Source organism: Aquarana catesbeiana, linkage group LG03 (assembly GCF_042186555.1).
Source record: "Aquarana catesbeiana isolate 2022-GZ linkage group LG03, ASM4218655v1, whole genome shotgun sequence".
NCBI classification, from domain to species: Eukaryota; Metazoa; Chordata; class Amphibia; order Anura; family Ranidae; genus Aquarana; species Aquarana catesbeiana.
This window is the reverse complement of record NC_133326.1, coordinates 465256395-465280267: the sequence shown is the minus strand read 5'-3', so window position 1 is coordinate 465280267 and position 23873 is coordinate 465256395. Positions and strand designations below refer to the sequence as shown.

General features: G+C 42.3%; 1 protein-coding gene across 3 annotated transcripts in view; it reads right to left on the bottom strand.

The window, feature by feature from the left end:
* The window catches only part of ATP10B (ATPase phospholipid transporting 10B (putative)), a 217918-nt gene that overhangs the window by 101242 nt on the left and 92803 nt on the right, over positions 1 to 23873 (bottom strand). For all 3 annotated transcript variants that reach the window (XM_073620843.1, XM_073620846.1, XM_073620845.1), the window contains one exon: positions 16905 to 17109. In XM_073620843.1, the coding sequence (XP_073476944.1) occupies positions 16905 to 17109 (205 nt within the window). The remainder of the gene's footprint in view (positions 1 to 16904; positions 17110 to 23873) is intronic.

The window sequence follows — 23873 nt, the reverse complement described above, 5'->3', positions numbered from 1 at the left end:
GCGGTGGGTTCCCAATTAGGATTGGCGAATGCAGCAGGAAGGGCATTATGGGCACGACGGGCCTGTGTTTGTCTTTTTGGTGGCAGCGGGACACTACTTGTGCTTGCCACCTCACCAGCTTCAACTGCACTTATGGGACTCGCCACCTCACCACGTGTTACTGCAGTGCTGGTTTGACTACGACCGGGGTGTACTAGGCCGCTGGCGCTTGCCAGTTCACCAAAACGCTACCAAAAAACGTTAGCGATCGCAGGGATCAGGCCTGACTCTGCGAACGCTGCAGTTATGCGTTTAGTGTTTTGTAAGTGTCAGTGATCGATCGATACTGCACTTGGGTGGGCTGGGCCGGGCCGGGCCGGGCGGAGGGGCAAAACGCAGGTGCTAGCAGGAATCTGGGCTGATCCCGCTAACACTGCGTTTTTGGGAACCCTAAACTGCTGGTGACGCTAGTATAGATCTGATCGGATCAGATATTGATGCGATCAGATACTATACCACTAAGGGAGGTGTACGGTGCGTGCGTGGGTGTTAGCGGTACTGGCGCTAATCTGACGCTGCCTGGGGCTGGTGCTTGCCAGTTCACCAAAACGCTACAAAAAAAACTGTTAGCGATCGCAGGGATCAGGCCTGACTCTGCGAACGCTGCAGTTATGCGTTTAGTGTTTTGTAAGTGTCAGTGATCGATCGATACTGCACTTGGGTGGGCTGGGCTGGGCCGGGCGGAGGGGCAAAACGCAGGTGCTAGCAGGTATCTGGGCTGATTCCGCTAACACTGTGTTTTTGGGAACCCTAAACTGCTGGGGACGCTAGTATAGATCTGATTGGATCAGATATTGATCCGTTCAGATACTATACCACTAAGGGAGGCGTATGCTGCGTGCGTGGGTGTTAGCGGTACTGGCGCTAACCTGACGCCTGGGGCTGGTGCTTGCCAGTTCACCAAAATGCTACCAAAAAAACTGTTAGCGATCGCAGGGATCAGGCCTGACTCTGCGAACGCTGCAGTTATGCGTTTAGTGTTTTGTAAGTGACAGTGATCGATCGATACTGCACTTGGGTGGGCTGGGCGGAGGCACAAAACGCAGGTGCTAGCAGGTATCTGGGCTGATCCCGCTAACACTGCGTTTTTGGGAACCCTAAACTGCTGGGGACGCTAGTATAGATCTGATCGGATCAGATATTGATCCGATCAGATACTATACCACTAAGGGAGGCGTATGCTGCATGCGTGGGTGTTAGCGGTACTGGCGCTAATCTGACGCTGCCTGGGGCGACGCATATCACCGCCGGGCGATCAGGGGGCTAAACCTTTATTCGGTAATAAACGGCGGGTGCCCTGACACTATAAAAAATAAACAAACTAACCAGCGTCATCCGTAACGGTTATACAGTGATCAGTGGTGAAAGGGTTAACTAGGGGGCAATCAAGGGGTTAAAACATTTATTAGGTAGTATATGGGGGTCCCTGACGCTATAAAACGCTGACGGCGAACCTAAATATTTACCTCACTAACTAGCGTCACCAGCGACACTAATACAGCGATCAGAAAAATGATCGCTTAGCGACACTGGTGACAGGGAGTGATCAAGGGGTTAAAACTTTATTAGGGGGGGTTAGGGGGGTACCCTAGACCTAAAGGGGGGTAATACTCACTGTCCCAACACTGTAACTGTCACAAACTGACACTATGCAGTAATCAGAAAAAAAAAAAAAAAAAAAAAAAAAAAAAAAACTGCTGGTGTCAGTTTGTGACGGGGGGGGGGGGGGGTGATTGGGGGGGGATCGGGGGGCGATCGGGGGGGGATCGGGGTGTTTTGTGTGCCTGGCATGTTCTACTGTGTGTGTGTGTGTTGTGCACTCACATAGATGTCTTCTCTCCTCGGGCCGGAACGGAAAATACCGACCCGAGGGGAGATGACATCACTTCCTTTGCTGCTGTTTAGCATACAGCAGCAAAGGAGTGTTCTCATTGGCCGGCGGCGATCGCGAGGGGGGGGCCACGAACGGATGGTCTCCCCCTCATCACCGATCGCCGCTGGACAAAAGACGACCGCCTCGGGCACCGGGGGGGGGTCCGATCGGACCCCCCACCCGCGGAAGGCAAATCACGTATATGTACGTGATTTTGCCTGTCCGTGCCACTTTGCCGACGTACATCGGCGTGAGGCGGTCGTCAAGTGGTTAAGGAGGTTGTAAAGGTAAAAAAAAAAAAATAAAAAAAAAAAAATAACAAACATGTCTATACTTACCTACTCACTATGGAATCACACAGAGTGGGCGGAAACCTCCTCTTTTCGGGTCCCCTGTCGTCACTCCTGGCCCCTCCTCTCTGGCCAGTGCCCTCATGGGAAGCAGCTTCCCATGGGGGCACTTATGCGTGCTCGCACCTGAGTCTCTCTGCTGCCTCCATTGACACAGACAGTGGGACTCGGCTCCGCCCCCTCATCACTTGCTTTGATTGACAGCACTGGGTGCCAATGGCTCCCAGTGCCCCAGCAAAGCCAGTGAGATCAGGACGTGAGGGGAGAAAAGATCTGCAGACGTGCACAGCGCTGGATCAAATGAGGTCTCAGATAAGTAGAGGGGGGCTGGGGGGGGGGCGATGCTGACACCTAAACATTTTTACCTTAATGCATTCCTTACATTAAGGTAAAAAAAAGTTTAGACTTTACAACCCCTCTAACCACTCGAAGACCAGGCTTTTTCTGGCACTTTTTGTCACCGCCATCTGTCTGCATGATCAGCATGTCATGCAGGCAGACGGCGGCCAGCATGTGATATTACCATTCGGCGGCCATTCACTGTTCAAAAGCCGCACCTCCTCCTTGTCTGTGATAGGCAGAAAACTCCATTTCCTAGCAGTCAGTGTACAGCCTATCACGGACATTCTCTCATCCTCGTCCGTGATATGAGGATGAGAGAATGTCCGTGATAGGCTAGGTTGACTGCTAGGCTGACCGAGGAGGAGGCGCGGCTTTTAAACAGTAGAATGGACACCGAATGGTAATATCACAGGCTGATCGGTGCAGAGCGGCACACGGAGGATGCAGATCACCACAGGGATACATGCACAGGACACAGGTAGGTGACACATGCACACATACACAGGGACACATGCACAGGACACAGGTAGGTGACACATACACAGGGACACATGCACACATACACAGGGACACATGCACAGGACACAGGGACACGTGCACAGGACACAGGGAGGTATACAGCTGCACATGGGCATTGTTGACCCTCTTTTTCCACAGTAGCTGCTGCATTTCTCACCCTCGTCTTATATTCCGGTCAATACGTTTTTCCCAGTTTTTTGTGCTAAATTAGGGCCTCGACTTATACTCGGATCGACCTATACTCGAGTATATACGGTACATAACCCCATTTTTTTGTAAAATTTAAAAGATGATTTTATGCCGTGTAAATTGATGCCAAACATGTCACTCTTTAAAATTGCCCATGCACGTGCAATGGCGAAAAGGGCTTACATTTTACTATCCATAGGCAATGATTTAAAAGCCTTTACAAGTTAGCATTTACAGAGGGGATCTAGTGCTAGAATTACTGACCGTGATCTGGTGTTCACGCAGATACCTCATATACCTTTGTTGTACGCTAGCATGGGGGGGCAGTGGCACTTTCCATTTTTTTTAAAATTGTATATATACACACACACATATACACATACATATATATACACAAACACACACACACTGTATAAATAACTACATGTATAAAAAAATGTGCTGCGCTTAATACAAATAAAGAGTGTAACAAGAAAAATAACAGTCCATAAGTCACCAACGTGACATAAAATATGTGAACAGGTGTCTTAATCGTTGAATCACCAACAAAATCCTCCACCTTGTGATAAACCACCACCAATTTAAGAATGTGCTCTTACCAGAGAGCACTGACCATATATTAGTGGGGGTCAAAGAAGACACTTGTATCTCAAATGCTCCATCACCATTTGTTAGTCAGCATACGGAAGATAGGGGATCATTCCAGGTATTCAGTAGGAAAATCACAAATCCTCTTATTCCAAGTGGACGCACCAAATTGCACACCTCAGCAAGAGATAAACGCCACAATAGTGTAAAATCAGAACAGGGCTTTTATTAAAAGTAATGCACTTACTGTACATGCCAGCAGATAGAAAAACAGTGTATGTATAATAGGCACAGTAGCGTCCGTGTGTACTCTTCTAAACGTGATGACAGGAAACGACACTTCAGCCCAACTGGTTTTGTCACTACAAGGAATTCTTTTGGGGCCGGAAGAAGTATATGCATATACATATAAATATATATATATATATATATATATATATATATATATATATATTTTTTTTTTTTTATTAATTGAAAAAAATTTTGATCACTTTTATTGCCGTCACTAGGAATATAAACATCCTTTGTGACAGCAATAGGCACGCGACAGGTACTCTTTATGGAGGGACCCCTCTGATCTTGAAAGCATTCAAAACACCAAGACCGGGGTTTTTGAATTCTTTTGATTTAAAAAAAATGGTGCAGTTGACATCTGAGTAAACTGGAAGTGATGTCATGTCATTGCTTCCTGGTTACCATACCAGGGACACGATGAAAGCCAATCTCTGCTTTATATGGGTATCTGACTAGCCGGCGGACGTGTCGGTTAGTACCTCAGGTCTCTCAGGGAGACAGGAGAGCCTGAACAAGCCATGGAAGGTGATGGGAGAGGAGGAGGTCCCCCTTCTGCTGCTTGTAATAGCAATCAAGTAAAAATAAAAATTAAGTACAGCGCTACGTTTAGAAAGATAGTGAAAAGCAGCCAACACACCTATAGACTCAAGGCAGAAAAAAAACAAAAGAAACAAAAGTGTGGGGCTATATATCACATCCACAGCCGTGTGTATTACAATAAAAACATATAAAAATAGTGAATACTACCAAAAAATGTATGATCATAAAATGGATAGTGTCAAATAATTAATCAGTGTTGATCACATATAAAGTAAATACACAATAATGCTTAATCATCAGATGTGCCAGTGATTAGTAGAAACCCGTGCTGGTTCCATGAGCCAGACACCAAACATAAAACTTTAAAAGTCCATAAAAAATGTGTAGAAAAATAGTGAAGAAAACATCAACAGAGTTCAAAGGGGGTGATGCATGGCCAGATGGTATTCACAGAATTTTAGTCGCACCAAATCTGGTTTGTTTGGTGTCTGGCTCACGGAACCAGCATGGGTTTCTACTAATCACTGGCACATCTGATGATTAAGCATTATTGTGTATTTACTTTATATGTGATCAACACTGATTAATTATTTAACACTATCCATTTTATGATCATACATTTTTTGGTAGTATTCACTATTTTTATATGTTTTTATTGTAATACACACGGCTGTGGATGTGATATATAGCGCCACACTTTTGTTTCTTTAATAGCAATCAAGTGGCTAGTTAGCCGCTATTTCAAGAGAGTCAACCATTTGTCAAATAACATAGTAGGTACGTGATTTGGCCGCAAGTGATTATAGTATTAAACCTCAGCATGTTTAGGTTTAACACTTTGAGAGCATTCACCTGTAAACTATTTGTTTAAATCCCTGGTGCCCAACCTGCAGCCCATTTGGTATATGAAGTGCAGACCTGGGACAATTTGTAGTGGGAACATTGATTAGGATAACAACATTGATTTCTACTAGCCTCATGTACCATGTTCATAGTATAATATTCATTCCAGGGGTCCTATGAGCCCAAGCTGCCTGATATACCCCAGAAGGTGTTTCTGGACTCACAGGAAGGGGGGTTGGATGATGACATAGGCCAGACTGCTGGTTGGAAGCTAAACAGTGGGGACCTTGAGTGTAGAGTGAACAAGTTTTGCTTTTTGACTGGTGAATGCTGGGTTGCATTTTTAGGTTCTTTTTGGGGCGTTTCCTTGTAGCTTTTTAACACTTTTTTCTGACATTTTTTAAATAGCTTTTTTTTTCTTTGCTTCCTTCAGCCTACTAATTAAGGGGAGTTGTTAATTGGTCACAGGTGCTTGAGGCCTATATAACCTTCTGTAGAACTCATTGTGAGCCTGCTCATCTTTGAGCTTGCTGGAACTTAGACCAAGTGGAACTGGACTAAGCGATGAGTTAAAAACCAGAGTTGAAAACAGGAGGTTATAACAGGGGTCATGGTACCTGTGTAGTGTGAGTACTGAGTGTTGTGTTTGGATCGTTAGTACTTATGTATTGTTTACTGTGTACTTGTGTATTGTGAGTGCATGTATGTCTGCGAATGCACGTAGGTCTGCGGGTGCCTGTGTATTGTCTTGTTGAGTACCTGTGTATTGTCTTGCTGAGTATTTGTGTCAGGAAGCTAGTTATTAGGTAGTTTGGACAGGGCATAATCCCCAATCCTCATTAGATTTAATAGGTATGATGCCCGGTGGTTGTGGAGAGGTGACTCATTGTACATCTTGCGGCATGTATGTGTTCCTTGATCATCCGATCGAGGGTGAATACTGCTGTGTAAAATGTAAGCACATTGTTTCCCTGGAAGCCCAGGTTCTGAATCTGGGGAAGCAACTGTCAGCACTGAGAAGTCCCTCCATACTAAAGGAGAGCCAGGAACGGCAGGTACCAGCAGGGGCCAGCACAGAGGCGGGTGGAGACAAAGAGGTGCAGGCACTAGGAAAGAGTAGATGGGTGACAGTCAGGAAGGGTAGAGGGAGAAGTGCCAGGGAAGCCGATCCAGGGCTGGAGCATCCCAATAAGTATGCTCCATTGAGTGACATTGGTGAAACCAGTCAGGGACCAGCACTGCTGGGGCTGAGGGACTATCCTAGCTGCCGGGGGAAGAACTCCTCCAGTGAGAATGGGGGGGGGAAGCGAAGGGAAAGGAAAGACAGATTCTGGTGGTAGGGGACTCAAGTCTTAGAAGGGCAGAGAGTCCGATCTGTAACAAAACCTGAAGCACCGAACTGTATGTTGTCTACCGGGCGCTCGGGTTCGGCACATCACGGATCTGGTGGACAGATTACTGGGGGGGCTGGGGAAGACCCAGCTGTCATTGTGCACGTTGGCACCAATGACAAAGCCAGAGGCAGATGGAGTGTCCTAAAGAACGATTTTAGGGACTTGGGAGCTAAATTGAGGAAAAGGACCTCCAAGGTAGTATTTTCAGGAATACTACCGGTACATCGAGCCACACCAGAAAGGCAGAGGGAAAAAACAGGAAGGGGAAGGCGCCGACCTGAGTGTAGTATTAAAATGATGACTTTAATAGGTCATTATTAATTGGGACAGAGCTATGTTGAGATGTGAAACTCACTGGATCGAACGACTTAATGCTCTTGATCCAGCGGGCCTCAATGACGCCCTGTCATATAAACCTTATTTATAATCACCGATTTGTTCCATCTGTTGGGTTTTGCCCTCTCCTGTTTGATGTGTAGAACTGCTGATCTTTATGATGGCTCAATTCCCCTTTCTTTTTCCATTTCGGCCCTTCCCCTTCTCCCCTACCTCTTTCCCCCCCCCCCTTCTTTCTCCCTCTTTCTGTATTGTTTTCTTTCCCTACCCTTCTCTGTCTTTTTTTCCCCCTTCCCCCTCTTTCACCCATCCTATTCCACTCTTTCACCTCATGACTGTGCCGATTGCTCTAATGTTATAAAGGATACAACACATATGTTTAATGAACATTCATGTCTATTTCTAGGACCTATCTTTCATGTAAGATCCCGATTAGTGAGATTGTTGACTGATTGTGTTTGTAATTAATTCAAACTAATTGTAATTGCCTGACTGTTCATTATATATAGGCCTGTTTGATGATTTCCACATCAACCGTGCCTGGAATAAACCTACAGCCTTGCTACCTCATTGCCTATATTATTGTACTTATGTGGCTGAGTCTGCCCTGCCTTTGAAGAGGACGGCGTGAGGCGGTTGCCTCCCCCAAGCAGCGGACATGTGTCCTACCATTGGGGGGTGGGTCTCCAACCATGTTTACCCCCCCTTTTCCCTGATTAGTGGCATTGAGCCACCTAGACGCGGGTTACGTGCGCGCGCTGTGACCACACATAGCGGCATCATTACCACGGCAGCCCTCCGTGTGTGTCAATGCGTGCGCACTGTGAGCGGGACTGGTCATTTGTCGGCGCGTCAACATTCCCCTGATTAGAGATGCTATATACCTGCAGCTATGGCGGCCTTCTTTGCAGACAGCTGATACCCGGGGACCACATTCCACCCAGCATCTGACAGGTAAAAAATCTTTCATGCTACACCCCACAGCTCAGCTGTTTTGCCTTCACTACCAATCCACTTATATGTGCAGGAGTGTATTTGCTTATGCCTGCACTCTACATCTCTTTTAGGCTGTTGCTTGTTTGGAAAGCATCCTGTGGCATTAGCTTCAGTGCTCTATTTATCAGGGGAAAAACCCCTGTCAGCATCATTGCAGTGACTCTGGGTTGGACTCTCTGTATTGATCCCCAGGCTGTACACACTACCAGACATACAGTTGGTGGGTCATATTTCAGCATTTGAGGTTTTCACTCACGTTTTTTTCACCTATTTCACTTCCTTCACATATCACAAGGTCCTTGGTTGTCCCTCTCCCCACTTCCTTTCATTTGTCTCAATCCATTCCCTCTTTTCATTAATTTCTTAACACTTCAGGTTTGTTTTTTCACATCACACCATATTTTCACTTTTATTTTCTCCGTTTTCTTCTCCCCCTCCCCTTTCCTCTTTCCTTTTTTTCCCCCTTCTTTTTCCCTCCCTCTCCAAACCCCCCCACCCTTTCCCTCCTCCCCGCTTTCCTTTTTTCCCCCCTATCCCCCCCCTCTTTCACGACCCTTTTTTCGGTTTCTTTTCTTTTTTCTTTTCTCCCCTGCCTTTCACTCCCCCTCTTTTTTTCCACCTTTTTTCTCTACACACATTTCTGTATTCTTTCTTTCCCTCCCCTTTCACTCTCCTTTTCCTTTCAGTTATTTTAATTTCCATTATACTCCCCAGCTCACTGCTCCTTTTTATCCCCCTCTCCATCTGTTATCCTCCCTTCTCATTTTCCTCTCCTTCAACATTCCACCCATCCTAACCTTTCTTCCCCCATCCACCTTCCCTTCCCTCCCACCCTTCTTTATCTTCCCCTTTTCACACCCTTTTTTCATAATTGTTCATCCATTTCCCATCCCGCTGCTTCCCCCCTCTTTTGTGTTTTTTTCCCCTCCCCTTTTTCCTCTCTCATCCCTTGTTCACCCATCCCTTTTTTTCCCCCATCCTTTCCCACTTCACTTTCCCCCTTCGGCACCCATTTTTTCCCCTGCACTTATGTGTCACCAATTCACTTATTATGGCTTATAACTTCCATGCCAATATTTTTCAGCAACTGCACCCTATACAGTGTCTCCCGTGTCCGCCATGGGGGGATTACCCAATTCTTTGGGTGCCGCCCGTGACCCTACCTGGGTCCTGATCAGTAAGCTAGACTCAGCTCTATCAATTTACTCAAAGTTTTGTGTATTTATTGTATAAGAATGTTTACTTTTTTCTCTCTTGTTAAATAATTTCTATATCTTGTAACAAAATCAACAAAGAATTGTATTTCTCTCTAGCTCAGTGTTTCTCAACCTTATTACCTTGGAGGAACCCCTGACAAAAAGTTTGAGATCTCAAGGAACCCCTGAAATAATTTTCACATCTACAGCTCACGGAACATTGGTATGATCAGCGAGCTGTTGATAACAAAAATTATTTGTAGAAATAGCATTAAATAAAAGAATAAATATTAAAACGTACCTATTTAATGTGAAACTTGTGCTTTCTTTTCCTGCAGAGCTGATCCATTCAGGGGTCATTACATGGGGCAGAGCACATGACATGGGACATTACATGGGACAGGGGACATGACAAGAGACATTACATGGGGCAGGACACATTACATGGGGCAGAGCAAATTACATGGGACAGGGGACGTTACATGGGGCAGGGGACATGACAGGGGACAGGGCACATTACATGGGGCAGAGCACATTACATGGAACAGGGCACATGACAGAGGACATTACATGGGACAGAGGACATTACATGGGACAGGGGACATTACATGGGACAGGGGACATTACATGGGGCAGAACACATTACATGTGGCAGAGCACATGACAGGGGACATTACATGGGACAGGGCACATGACAAGGGACATTACATGGGACAGGGCACATGACAGGGGACATTACATGGGACAGGGCACATGACAGGGGACATTACATGGGACAGGGCACATAACAGGGGACATTACATGGGACAGGGGATATTAAATGGGACAGGGGACATGGCAGTGGACATTACATGGGGCAGAGCACCTGACAGGGGCTATTACATGGGACAGGGGACATTACATGGGACAGGGGACATGACAGAGGACATTACATGGGACAGGGGACATTACATGGGACAGAGCACATTACATGAGGCAGAGCACATGACAGGGGACATTACATGGGACAGGGGACATGACAGGGGACATTACATGGGACAGGGACATGATAGTGGACATTACATGGGACAGGGGACATTACATGGGACAGAGCACATGACAGGGGACATTACATGAGACAGGGGACATGACACTGGACATTACATGGGACAGGGCACATTACATGGGGCAGAGCACATTACATGGGACAGGGGACATAGCAGGGTTGATTACATGGGGCAGAGCACATGACAGGGGACATTACTTGGGGCAGGGCACATTACATGGGACAGGGCACATAACAGGGGACATTACATGGGGAAGAGCACATTGCACGTGACAGGGCACATTACATGGGGTAGAGCACATTACATGGGGCAGAGCACATGACAGGGGACATTACATGGGGCAGAGCACATTACTTGGGGCAGAGCACATGACAGGGGACATTACATGGGGCAGAGCACATTACATGGGACAGGGAACATTACATGGGACAGGCCACATGACAGGGGACATTACATGGGACATGGGGCAGGGGACATTACATGGGGTAGGGGACATTACATGGGACAGACTGTTGGGCACATTGTGGGGGGACACAGCTGGGCACACTTCAGTACTTGCTTTCTTCTTCTAGCTTCAGAGCTCATTTCATATCTCCTCCAGTGGCGACTTAGACATGGCTGGAATCTTGTCAACCAGGGTTGCAGTGGTGAAAGGCTACGCACTCGGAGCTGACTGCTCCTTCTATTAGGAGCAGTCAGCTCTGAGCTATCTATTAATTTTAATCTTATCCGCCTCCCCCTCCCTGTTTTTTCCTTATATACATCTTGCAGAGTTCTGGACACACTCTGAAGGATGGCTGCCTTCCTTTTTAACCCTTAATACCCCTTTCTATGGATACACCACCATCCAGCTAATACAGCCACAGACTATACCCCTAAGGATTACTCCATCTGGAGCGCCAGATAAACACTGACTATACTGCTAACAGAAAGGCAGAGGGAGATTAGGGAAGTAAACAAGTGGCTGAAGAGCTGGTGTAGTAAGGAGGGGTTTGGGTTCCTGGAGGACTGGGCCGTTTTGTCAGTTGATAACCAGTACTATAGAAGGGATGGGCTGCACCTAAATGAGGAGGGTGCAGATCAGCTGGGAATGAAGATGGCCAAAAAGTTAGAGGAGTTTTTAAACAAGGCGACGAGGGCGAGGATCCAGAGGTAGAGATAATCAGAGCGGAACATATTCTAGAGGGTAGTATTGGGGGCATTAGTGGTAGGTTGACCAAAGCACATAAACCCAAGGTAAGTATAGTAGCAAGTCTAGTTGCAATCTTGGAACACCCAATAAGAGGATAATATGCGACCGGTCTAAACTACGTGGCATGTTTACCAATGCTAGGAGCCTGGCGGACAAGATGGGTGAACTAGAGATACTGTTGTACGAGGAGGATTTGGATTTTGTGGGACTTTGAGAGACCTGATTCAACAGCTCTCATGATTGGCTGGCAACCATTCAAGGGTATACCCTTTAGCGCAAGGATAGAGAGGGTAAAAAAGGGGGAGGGGTATGCCTATATATCAAGATTAATGTACAAGTGAATGTGATAGATGACATCACTAAGGGAGCTAGGGAGGAGGTGGAATCCTTATGGGTAGAGCTCCAAAGGGATGACGCTAAGGGGAAAATAATACTGGGAGTATGCTATAGGCCCCCTAACCTGAGGGAGGAAGGGGAGACAGATCTATCACAAATTGGATTAGCAGCAAGGATGGGAAGTGTTATCATAATGGGAGATTTTAATTTTCCAGACATAGACTGGGTGGAGGGAACCACGCATTCATCCAAGGCTCGCCAGTTCCTAAATGTCTTGCAGGACAATTTTATTACCAACAATACAGACCTGATCACGGATGTGGAAATACAGGGCAATTTAGGTAACAGCGATCACAGGTAAATTGGCTTCAGTATAAATCACACAAATAGGAAACATAAGGGGAATACAAAGACACTGAATTTCAAAAGTCAACTTCCCTAAACTACAAACCTTGCTAGAAGGCATAAATTGGGATACAATCTTAGGAACAAAGAATACAGAGGAGAGATGGGTTTGCTTTAAGAGTATATTAAATAAGGGTATTAGCCAATGCATCCCATTGGGTAATAAATCGAAAAGAGTGAACAAAAGTCTTGGATGGCTTAACTCCAATGTAAAAATGCATATAAAAGCAAAGGAGAAGGCCTTCAAAAAATACAAGGTTGAGGGATCATCATCAGCATTCAGACTTTAAAAAGAATGCAACAAGAAATGTAAGGGTGCAATAAGGACAGCTAAGATAGAACATGAAAGACACATAGCTGAGGAGAGCAAAAAAATCCCAAGAAATTCTTTATGTAAACAGTAAAAAAGGGAGGACAAACCATATTGGCCCCATATGAGGAAGGACATCTGGTTACAAAGGATGGTGAAGGTATTACATTTATTTTTCTCCCCAGTCTTCACGAGGGAACTGAGGGGCTTCAGTAACCAAAACTGCAGTGTTTATCCTCATGACACATCACAGGAAACACCTCCATGGTTAACAGACAGAATTCAAATTAGACTTGGGAAACTTAACATTAATAAATCACCGTGACCAGATGGCTTGCACCCGAGGCTACTTAGGGAACTCAGTCAAGTAATTGCCAGACCATTGTTCCTAATTTTTACTGACAGTCTATTGACTGGAATGGTACCAGCTGATTGGAAAAAAGCCAAAGTAGCACCAATATGTAAAAAGGGCACAAAATACATCCCTGGGAATTACAGACCAGTCAGCCTAACATCAATAGTATGTAAACTCTTGGAGAGGATGATAAGGGACTATATACAAGATTTTAGTAATGAGAACGGTATCATTAGCAGTAATCAGCATGGATTCATGAAGAATCGTTCTTGCAAATCAACCTATTAACCTTCTATGAGGAGGCGAGTTGCCATCTAGCTAAAGGAAGGCCCGTAGATGTGGTGTATGTGGGTTTTGCAAAAGTATTTGACACAGGTCCCCATAAACGTTTACTGTACAAAATAAGGTCCATTGGCATGAACCATAGGGTGAGTACATGGACTGAAAATTGGCTACAAGTGTGAGTTCAGAGGGTGGTGATAAATGGGGAGTACACGGAATGGTCAGGGGTGGGTAGTGGGGTCCCATCCTATTTAATTTGTTCATAAACGACCTGGAGGATGGGGTAAACAGTTCAATTTCTGTATTTGCAGAGGATACTAAGCTAAGCAGGGCAATAACTTCTCTGCAGGATGTGGAAACCTTGCAAAAAGATCTGAACAAGTTAATGGGGTGGGCAACTACATGGCAAATGAGGTTCAATGTAGAAAAATGTAAAATAACGCATTTGGGTGGCAAAAATATGAATGCAATCTATACACTGGGGGAGAACCTCTGGGGGAATCTAGGATGGAAAAGGACCTGGGGGTCCTAGTAGATGATAGGCTCAGCAATGGCATGCAATGCCAAGCTGCTGCAAACAAAGCAAACAGAATATTGGCACGCATTAAAAAGGAGATTAATTCCAAAGATAAAACGATAATTCTCCCGCTCTACAAGACTCTGGTCCGGCCGCACCTAGAGTATGCTGTCCAGTTCTGGGCACCAGTCCTCAGGAAGGATGTACTGGAAATGGAGCGAGTGCAAAGAAGGGCAACAAAGCTAAAGGGCCTGGAGGATATTAATTATGAGGAAAGGTTGCGAGCACTGAACTTATTATCTCTGGAGAAGAGACGTTTGAGAGGGGATGATTTCTATATACAAATATCGTACTGGTGACCCCACAATAGGGATAAAACTTTTTTGCGGAAGGGAGTTTAACAAGACTCGTGGCCACTCATTAAAATTAGAAGAAAAGAGGTTTAACCTTAAACTACGTAGAGGGTTCTTTACTGTAAGAGTGGCAAGGATGTGGAGTTCCCTTCCACAGTTGGTGGTTTCAGCGGGGGCATCAATAGTTTCAAGAAACTATTAGATAAGTACCTGAACAACCGCAACATACAGGGATATACAATGTAATACTGACATATAATCGCACACATAGGTTGGACTTGATGGACATGTCTTTTTTCGACCTCACCTACTAAGTAACTATGTAACCCACAGGATAAGTGTCACTAAACAATGGAGCAGTCTGCAGGTGAACACGTCGGTCATGAGGTATTTCAGCAAATGCTGTTATTTAAGGTGCAAGGCAGAAGTTAAAAAAGCTGGATTTTTTCCCTTAACCTTTCAAGATGATTATGTGCTTTAAAAGTAACAATGAAGAAATATGTGTTAAAAGAATGTGAAAAAGGTAGAACGTAGAAGCACTTATTTGTTAACCTGCTGTCAGAAAGCAACATTCCTTCAACCCGGTCGGTGTATTAATTCTATCTGTGACTTTCATTTTGAAAAGCAATTATCCCACAATGGTAACGATGACAACTTTTCAATGCAAAGTTCAACGCCTACAAAGTTTTATTTTTGCATTTTTTTTTCTCGAACGCAAATGACATCTGTCTCTAGTGTGTTGAAGATGGCATTTATCTGGCACATAATAGCGCTCTTCCAACGTTAAACAGTATCAAAAGAGTAGATTGAATTAGACCCTATTTTAAATTCACAGCTCAGAAGAAATTTTACAAAATGTCAAAAGAAAAATTAATATCAGAGTCACCTTGGTGCTATCCATACAACAAAAGGGAGAAGTTACCTTAAAATTCCTTATACACAAAGTGCTTATTTGATTAACCTAGTACTTTACTAAAACTTATAAAGGGAGACCACAAAATTAACATACAAAGGATAAGAAATTCAAATGAAGTGTATTCACAATGAAAACATTTTCAAGTTATAGCAGGTCCAGCTTTCATTTTCTTTAGATACTTTTTGTCGACTGTGCAGTCAAGGAACCTTGTGTAACATCTGCACAGATACAGGTTTCTTTTTGGTCTTAAAAGGGTGATTACCCATGAACCCCAAACCGCCCACTTTTCCTCTAGAGGATGTTTCAGAATTATTTCATTTACTTTGTTCCTGTATTGAGAAACAGCTTCTATTACTTTCTTTTACTCACTTGGCTTGTAAAATTCTTGCAGAGGCACCTTCTGGGAGCTCAGTTCTTATTAACATAGGAACCTCCACCAGCACTATATCTCCCAAGAATCCTGACCCTTACACACAATCAGGCCGATTTACTAAAGGAGCTAAGAATCTTCACAAAGTTGTGTAAATATTTTCTTCAATTGTCCAGTCATGTGAAGATGAAATAGATATACAGAAAGTTGCTCTTCACGTGACTGTACAACTGAAGTGAATATTTACCAAAAATAAATAAAAAATTCAATGGTATAGTTCACATGCCAAAGGACACCAAATTAAAAGGTAATTATTAATGTTTATATAAATAAATCTTTAAATTATCACACCTAACTAGTACCCAGCTAGTAACCATGCATATAAGTGCGCATGTGCTCATAACACACACCCACTGCTGTGCATTGCGCATATGTGCTGGTGTACCACAGTGTTTACTTTTTTCAAACCTCATTGAACTTGACAATGTCCTAACTCTATGATGTGATGCATTGAAGCATATCCCAATGAGCTGCATAAAAATGCCACCTACACTACTCTTTCAGTTCGCACCAACGTGCTGCATTGATGTGCGCTGAAAAAGAGTAGGATATAAGGCAAATTTTCTTTTCTGTTTGTTGGGATTGCAATAGGCAAAAATTCTCAACAAAGCCAACTGGGCTTGTCTGAATGAGCTCTTATTGGTATCACTGGAATTACTTTAAATCAAAGCCAAAGAAAATGAAAGCCAGTGTTCCCTAATTCCAGCACCACACTCTTCAAATCCACCATAGCCTCACTCATGAACAACCATGTGATTAGACAATGTATTTCCAACTAAAAGCAAAATCAGAATGCCTGCTGGATATAGTTGCAAGGGATTATGTAAAATGTTTATTAACATGTACGTTAAGTGGACTTTCATCATGTAATGACGTTTCCAAATTTGCATTGCTGCCTGGTGGTGTTCTTTGAACTTAACGTTTATAACAATAAAACAACAAAGACAGGTTAGTAACATGTACGTTAACTTTGGTGTTACAATAGACGTCAGAACTCTCTGCAATAACTGATAAGCTCCCTGTTTTATTCTCTTTTAGTACATCTGAAGAATAATCGGGAACATCAAACAAGTACCTTTGACACAAAGAACTCTGTCTTTACACATAATACAATTATTCTGTCAAATGCAAAAAAGCACATGCAAAAATTATAATGAAGTACATTATTGAAAATGTAATATGGTTGTTGGGTATTGCTTCCAAGTTGTTCATAGATCTGAGCAACAGGTATGAAAAGTGCTATCTGCACATAGCTTTACTTACTTGATTTGAAAAGCCTCTGACTACTTGTCGTTGCTTTAGATTTGTCTCTCCATCCAGGTTAGCAGTTTCGATGTGGCAGATCCCATTCTGATCAGAGGAATAGAGAAGCAGTATGTCCGCTGGGATGATCTCATTACAAAACAGCTTGACAAAGTCTCCAACACGTACATCCTTCCAATACTTATCAACAAAGCTTCTATCATCCCTAAATAATATAGAAAAGATTTGGGTTTAAGACAATAGATCTTTTTTTACAATATACACAGGTAAATAAAATACATTTGAGACTAAACAGAACAGTATGAACGTTTTCCTCTAAAACCAACTAAAAAAATACTTATTTTTATACTATTTATACTATTTTTAAAAACCTATGCTGAAAAAAAACCCGAGGACTGCCATTGCAGATTTATCTTTCTGAAAATGCTAGTTACCCAGCTATCCTGTTAAACGAAGGGCTTAAGTTCTTTTTGGAGGCTGTCCACTAGAACAAGCTTTGTCCTTGTGCTGTGCACTTGTTTTAGGTCAATGATTTAGAGTGCAATTGAGAAGAACGGCTTTTCCTTCAGGCAACTGGCTATTTCAAATGAAGGTCAGCTATGGCATCACAGGTGACACAGAGTGGACATTTTTTTCTTGAAGCAGTTTGGATACAAGTGTATGTATGTATGTATGTATGTATATGACACACACACACACACACACACACAGTGACTTAACTTATGCTGTGAATTGACTGAATTTTGAGTGTGGTGGTGCTGCTGGCACCATCTAGCTTGGCAATCTGCGGTTGAGAAATCAAAGGATTTGGGTGGAAAAATGTCTGCCAAATCAGAGTAACTGCAGCCAATCAGATACAATTAGGTTGCAACAGGAGATTCATCCATGCACACTGTTAAACATGGGGAGGGCCATCTATGGAAATCTTTATGAGTAGGGCCAGCTTTACACTGGGTTTTACCTTTTGCTCCTGGCAGCTGATAGGAGGCTCAAGGAAGCAAGGGCAATGTACAAGTCAAGATTAAAGCTGGACTTTATAAAAACAAAAAAAAAAACAGGCTTTATATGTCATCGACAGACCTTTCAGTCTTTAACATGTTTGCAAAAATTTCTAGGACAGCATTAGCAGTTCACATGCTAACTACATGCAGTGCCTGATGTACTATTAGGCACCATAGACCTGTGATCAAATATCCAAGCTTACCAAGTTTCTCTGGTGATATATATCTATAATATATATATATATATATATATATATATATATATATATATATATATATATATATATATATATATATATATATATATATATATATATATATAGATATAGATATAGATATAGATATAGATATAGATATACTGTATAGCTAGATAGATAGATCATGGATAAAGATCGCGGGCAAAATTTTAATTATTAAAAAATTCACATTTTAGGCTGCTGAAGAAATTACTTAGAAAAAAAAGACTTTGGCTATTGTGGGTGCTTTAAAGCAGAAACAGGAAAAATTATAGTGACATTTTTTCCCAGAATGGTCTCTTACATTGTTCTTTTGGCTTAAAATTCGAGTAACTTTAAATGATGAACACATTATAAATTCACAAATTCACTCACTAATACTCGAATAAATATATAGTTCATTGTAATTCAAAATGACCTCTAATCAACATTTAGACATGCTGACTTCATCAGGATGATAGACTAAAGCCTTCAAAGTTAAACTCTAACCAAAACTCTGGAAAGGGGATGGTTTAGAACCACTGCCAGGTTTTTATTGCTGTGTTCCCTCATTGCCTATATGGTCACTCCAAAAAGTAAGTGAGCAAACTTCTTCATTAACAAAATAGAATTTTTGTATTTTAATTTTTTATCTATTTCAGGTACTTAAGTATATAGTGCTGTCAAATTGCACATCGCTTCACATATATTACACATTCACATCGGTCCCTGCCCTTAAGGAGCTTACAATCTAAGGTCCCTAATTCAAATTCAGACATACTAGGGTCAATTTAGACAGGAGCCAAGGATCCTACCAGCATGTCTTTAGAGCAGGGGTAGGCAACCTTGGCCCTCCAGCTGTGGTGAAACCACAAATCCCATCATGCCTCTGCCTCTAGGAGTCATGCCTGAGATTGTTAGGATCTTGCAATTTCTCATGGGACTTGTAGTTTCAAAACAACTGGGGGGCCGAGGTTGCCTACCCCTGCTTTAGAGTATGGGAGGAAACCCATGCAGGTACAGAAAGAACATGCAAACTCCAGGCAGGTAGTGCTGGGGTTGGGAATTGAACTAAGGACCCTAGTGCTCCTAAGCAGAAGTACTAACCACTTAGTCACTGTACTGCCCATGGCATAGATTCTTACATTTTTGAACTCTGGTTGAAGCTCTATTTCTATTCTAAAAAGATATTGAAACACATTCCTGCTATATAATGATAGGAGTGACATAAGCAGCAGCGGTGTAGAAAATTAATTACATTGAAATTGATCCCATAATTAGTTTTACTATTGTTAGTTGGGAATTTCCCAAAGTTACATTTCCTGTTCACATTTGTTCTTAAATTGCCATGTGAGTGTCATGTTAGCAAACAAGCAAGAATTTGGCAAATATTAACTATATACAAAGCTGGATATGAAATAAAGATCAGTCATTTTTTTCAGTTCATGGCGTTTTCATCCAGTGAATCATAAAGTATCGGTCATTTTACAAGGTATATAAGTTAATGTATGAAACTGGTTTAACTGACATTTCAAGTTTTCCAAGCCTAAAGACAAAATCCACAATTAAATACCCCTTTAAACCGTTTATCACCATAGCAAGACTAGGACAAGAAAAGGTCTCCATTATGATACTTCTTTGTATAACCTAAGCTTTCTCCATTCCCATTAACATACTGTATACTTCCCTTTCTTTTGTTGGCAATTTTGTTGAGCACTAGGAGTCAAAGAATACCTAGTACTTCTGAGTATGGTGGAGCATGCGGCTCTATCCAAGTGACAAATCAAGCCATAGCCCTAATTAAGCTATGACTCTAGCAACTTGTAAGTTAAGCTATGAATTGAGTGAATTTTGAGCCGTGCATGGTCCTGCTGACACCATCTGGCTTGGCAAACTTCGGCTGAGCAATCAAAGTATTTGCGTGAAAAAATGTCTGCCAAAACAGTAACTGCAGCCAATCAATCAGATACAATAAACTTGCAAAAGGAGATTCATCCATGCACACTGTTAAGCATGGAGAGGGACATCTATGGAAATCTTTATGAGTATGGCCAACTTTACACTAGACATGTGCACTGCCGAAAAATGTTTTCATTTCATTCGTTTTCTGTTTTTGGGTCATTCATTATGATCGCAATTTGTAAATTCGTAAATTTGACATTAAGAAAGAAAATCCAAAAATTATAAAGAATAACTAATAATAACTATTACATTATAGGTATTGGAATTTCCTTTAAAATTTGGCTGCTAGTGAATGTAATGAATACGAATTTATCAGAAGTTTCGAATTATCCCAAATAACGAATGCCATCTAAATCAATGGAACAGAACAAATAAATAATAAACAGTTTTTATTATTATTTGTATTCATTATTATTAATTTGTTACATTCTATTCGTTTAGATATGGCATTGGTTATTTTGGATAATTCGTAATGTTGGATAAATTAGTATTCGTTATGTTCACTAACAGCCAAATTTGAAAGGAAATTTCAATACCTATAATTTAATAGTTAGTAATAGTGACGTTATTATTAGTTATTATTTCAAATTTTTGGGTTTTTGGATTTTTTGATTTCGAATTTCCGAATATCTAAATTTCTGAATATATTCGGAAAAATGTGTTAAATGGGTTTTCGTTAATTTGAATATTTCTGAATTAACAAATTTATTGAAATTCGTTAAAAAAACAAATTGTACATGTACTTTACACTGGGTTTTTCTTTTTGCTCCTGGCAGCTGTATGGAGCTTTAAGGAAGCAAAGGCAATGCACAGGTCAACATTAAAGCTGGGTTTAAAAAAAAAAAAAAAAAAACAGATTTAAAAAGTAATTGACAGACCTTTTACCACAATTTCTAGGAACATTTGCAGTTCACATGCTAACTACATGCAGTGACTGATGTACTATTAGGCACCGTAGGCCTGTGATCAAATATTCAATTTCATACCATACCAAACCATACGTTTCTCTAGTGTAAAGCAGCTCTGAATATCCTTGCAAGCTGTAGGTTTTTCCAAAGGCCATATATACATGCAACAATAAAGAGCAGAAACAGAGCACATTGGAAAGTGCAGGTAAAACCAAGTTGTTTTATCTGGGACCATCCTATGCACTGTGTTTCTGCCTTTTGGCGAAAAGAATCAATGACAGAGGTGACATTTCCCACTATATTTATAGGCCAAGTATTTTTTTACATCATCAATAAAAAATACAGTCCTCTCATATAAGCCTATTTACACTTCGTCACAATATCCTAAAGCAAGTTAGGACCAGTAAAACATGTTCTATGTAAAAGAGGTGATCTTGGCAGAGTGGGGTGTTGCTTTGAGTGCTAAAGGCTGTGTGCCTACTGGCTGCAGTGATAGAAATCTGGTCTGACTACATGTAAAGGTTGTAAGCAACTAAAACAGGGGTAATGTCCCTTTTTACTGCACAATCATAAAAGCAACCATTAAAAAATATGCAAATAAACAATCCTAGGTTTAAATGGTATGATGGCTAAAATAGATTTTATAAGGGATTTAATGTATGTCAAAATCCAATAGCAAAAATCTCCTATGAGCTTTAACATGTTAAAGATTAACTGAAATCTTGAAGCTATACCCAAACTGACAGGAAAAGGGCAAACAACTGTTCACCATTATTGCCTGTGGTCCCCCTGCAGCTGATATTTTCTTCAGTACTGACTAGTAATGAGCATAGAAAGGCTAGTACCAGGATCCGATTGAATGTGTGCAAACCCACCAAGAAGTGATCACCTGTATGGGCAAATCATCGATGACAGGGCATTTCCCACACCCCACAACTGCAAATATACAATGAGCCTGTATACAAGCTGCTACAAGATTGGGGAATGCCCCCAGATGATCGGCCAGTACAGGGGTAGGCTCACATATGTAGCCCTACCCTCGCAGGAGCCACTGGTGAATAAGGGATCCCCCACCTTGCACAGCCAGGCACGCAACATTTTTCACAGCACTCTTAAGTCAGAAAACAGTCCTTGCAGCTTTGTTTTTGTGTTTTTATTAGGGATATTGAACTTGGATGGAGATAGGGGTATTATGCTATACCCACTATGAGGCGTTCTCACACAGCAGATCTAAAGCTATGAGGCACCCTCACATAAAAGGAAGGCCACTGCTTTCAGGAGAAAATCAAGATAAATTAAGGTAATATTTTCAGACTACTGCAAAAAAGTATATATGATTTTATTTTGTTTTAGAAAGGGTGGGCAGAAATTAGAACATCTGGTTTTTATTGCTGTCTGTGTCCCCATTAGAGGACCCTCTATTTGTCCCTATTATCACTGAAAGGAAAGAAAATCTAAGATTTTGAGTGTTTACCATACAGGAATAGAGAAATCTTTTTTGGGGGACCCTTGTGACTACCAGGCATTTTTCTCACTTTTATCGCTCACTTCCTAGAGTGTCTTTGGGACAGGACATGAAGGAAAGTCTCTCCAATGGGACACAGATCGCAAAAAACTGACAGGGGTTATAACCAACCCTTTACTCCATCCAAAATGAAAAAAATGTTTTGCCTCCAACTCTACTTTATGCAAAAGTAATTTACATTTTTAAATTTCAAGAATCACTGCTGTCACCAGAAGGAAACCTGTCATATCACGCAGTCCATGCATAAAGACGTGGCTTCTGAAAAAAAAAAAAAGTCTTTCGTGAGTGGCCTCTCTGTGCAATAAGGTGAATGTTGGCCCTAAGACCCTTTTCACACTGCGTTCGCGTTAAAGTGTCGCTTGTTTTAGCTGCGCTTTACCGCTGTTTAAGCGCTGATTTTCGCCCGCTAGTGGGGCGCATTTAACCCCAAAGAAGAGGTTAAAAACTTCCGTGTTGTGGTGCTTCCGAAGCGCTGCCCATTCAATGCAATGGGCAGGGGCATTTTGGGAGTGCTGTATACAGCGCTGAAATAAGAAATGGCCGCACACCACTGTAAAAAAAAAATCTTTTTTATATGGACATCCCAAAAACTACAGGTATCAGAATACTGGGTAGACGCTTTTTGCACACTTCACGTGCGCGCTTAGTCATTACCCCTTATTACTGTACACAGCGCTCCCAACCCGCCCCAAAGATGCTGCTTGCAGGACTTTTCTGAACATCCTACAAGCGCACCTCCTGGGTGTGAAATCACCTATTGCAGAGAATGAGAGGCAGTTTTCAGGCGATTTACAGATGCCATTTCTAAACTGCCTGAAAACTGCCTCAGTGTGAGAGTGGTATAAAAATGGCCGAGGTGCAGGGTCTAAGGAACTGCTAGGTCTTCACTTGAGCACTTAGCGAGGGATGATGGGTTTTGCTACATGTGACTCCCAGGTTGCAGCCCTTTGTAGCACTCGGTATGGCAATAGCTGATAGGAGGCAGAAACAAAGCATACTATAAATCCAGCAGACAGGATTGTAGTTAAACAGGCAAAAAAACAGGGCAGATGGATAACAAGGATCATCAAGAAACAGACAAAAGGTCATGGCAGGTGGATAACCTGAAGAAACAAGCAAGGGTCATAAATGGGTATCACAACTGACACAGAAATCATACCGTAGGTACAGAAGCCTGGGAACAGATCCTCAGTGAGCAGATTTAAATAACAGATAGGTCCTCAGAGGAAGTGTTCAGTAGCATTTTTCTCTAGGAACTAGAGGGAGTGCGAGAACATCTGGGGAATTAGAAATCTGTTGCACAGATCAACAAGGATCAAGTATAGGATCTAGGTATAGTATACTGGATTCTGAAAAGA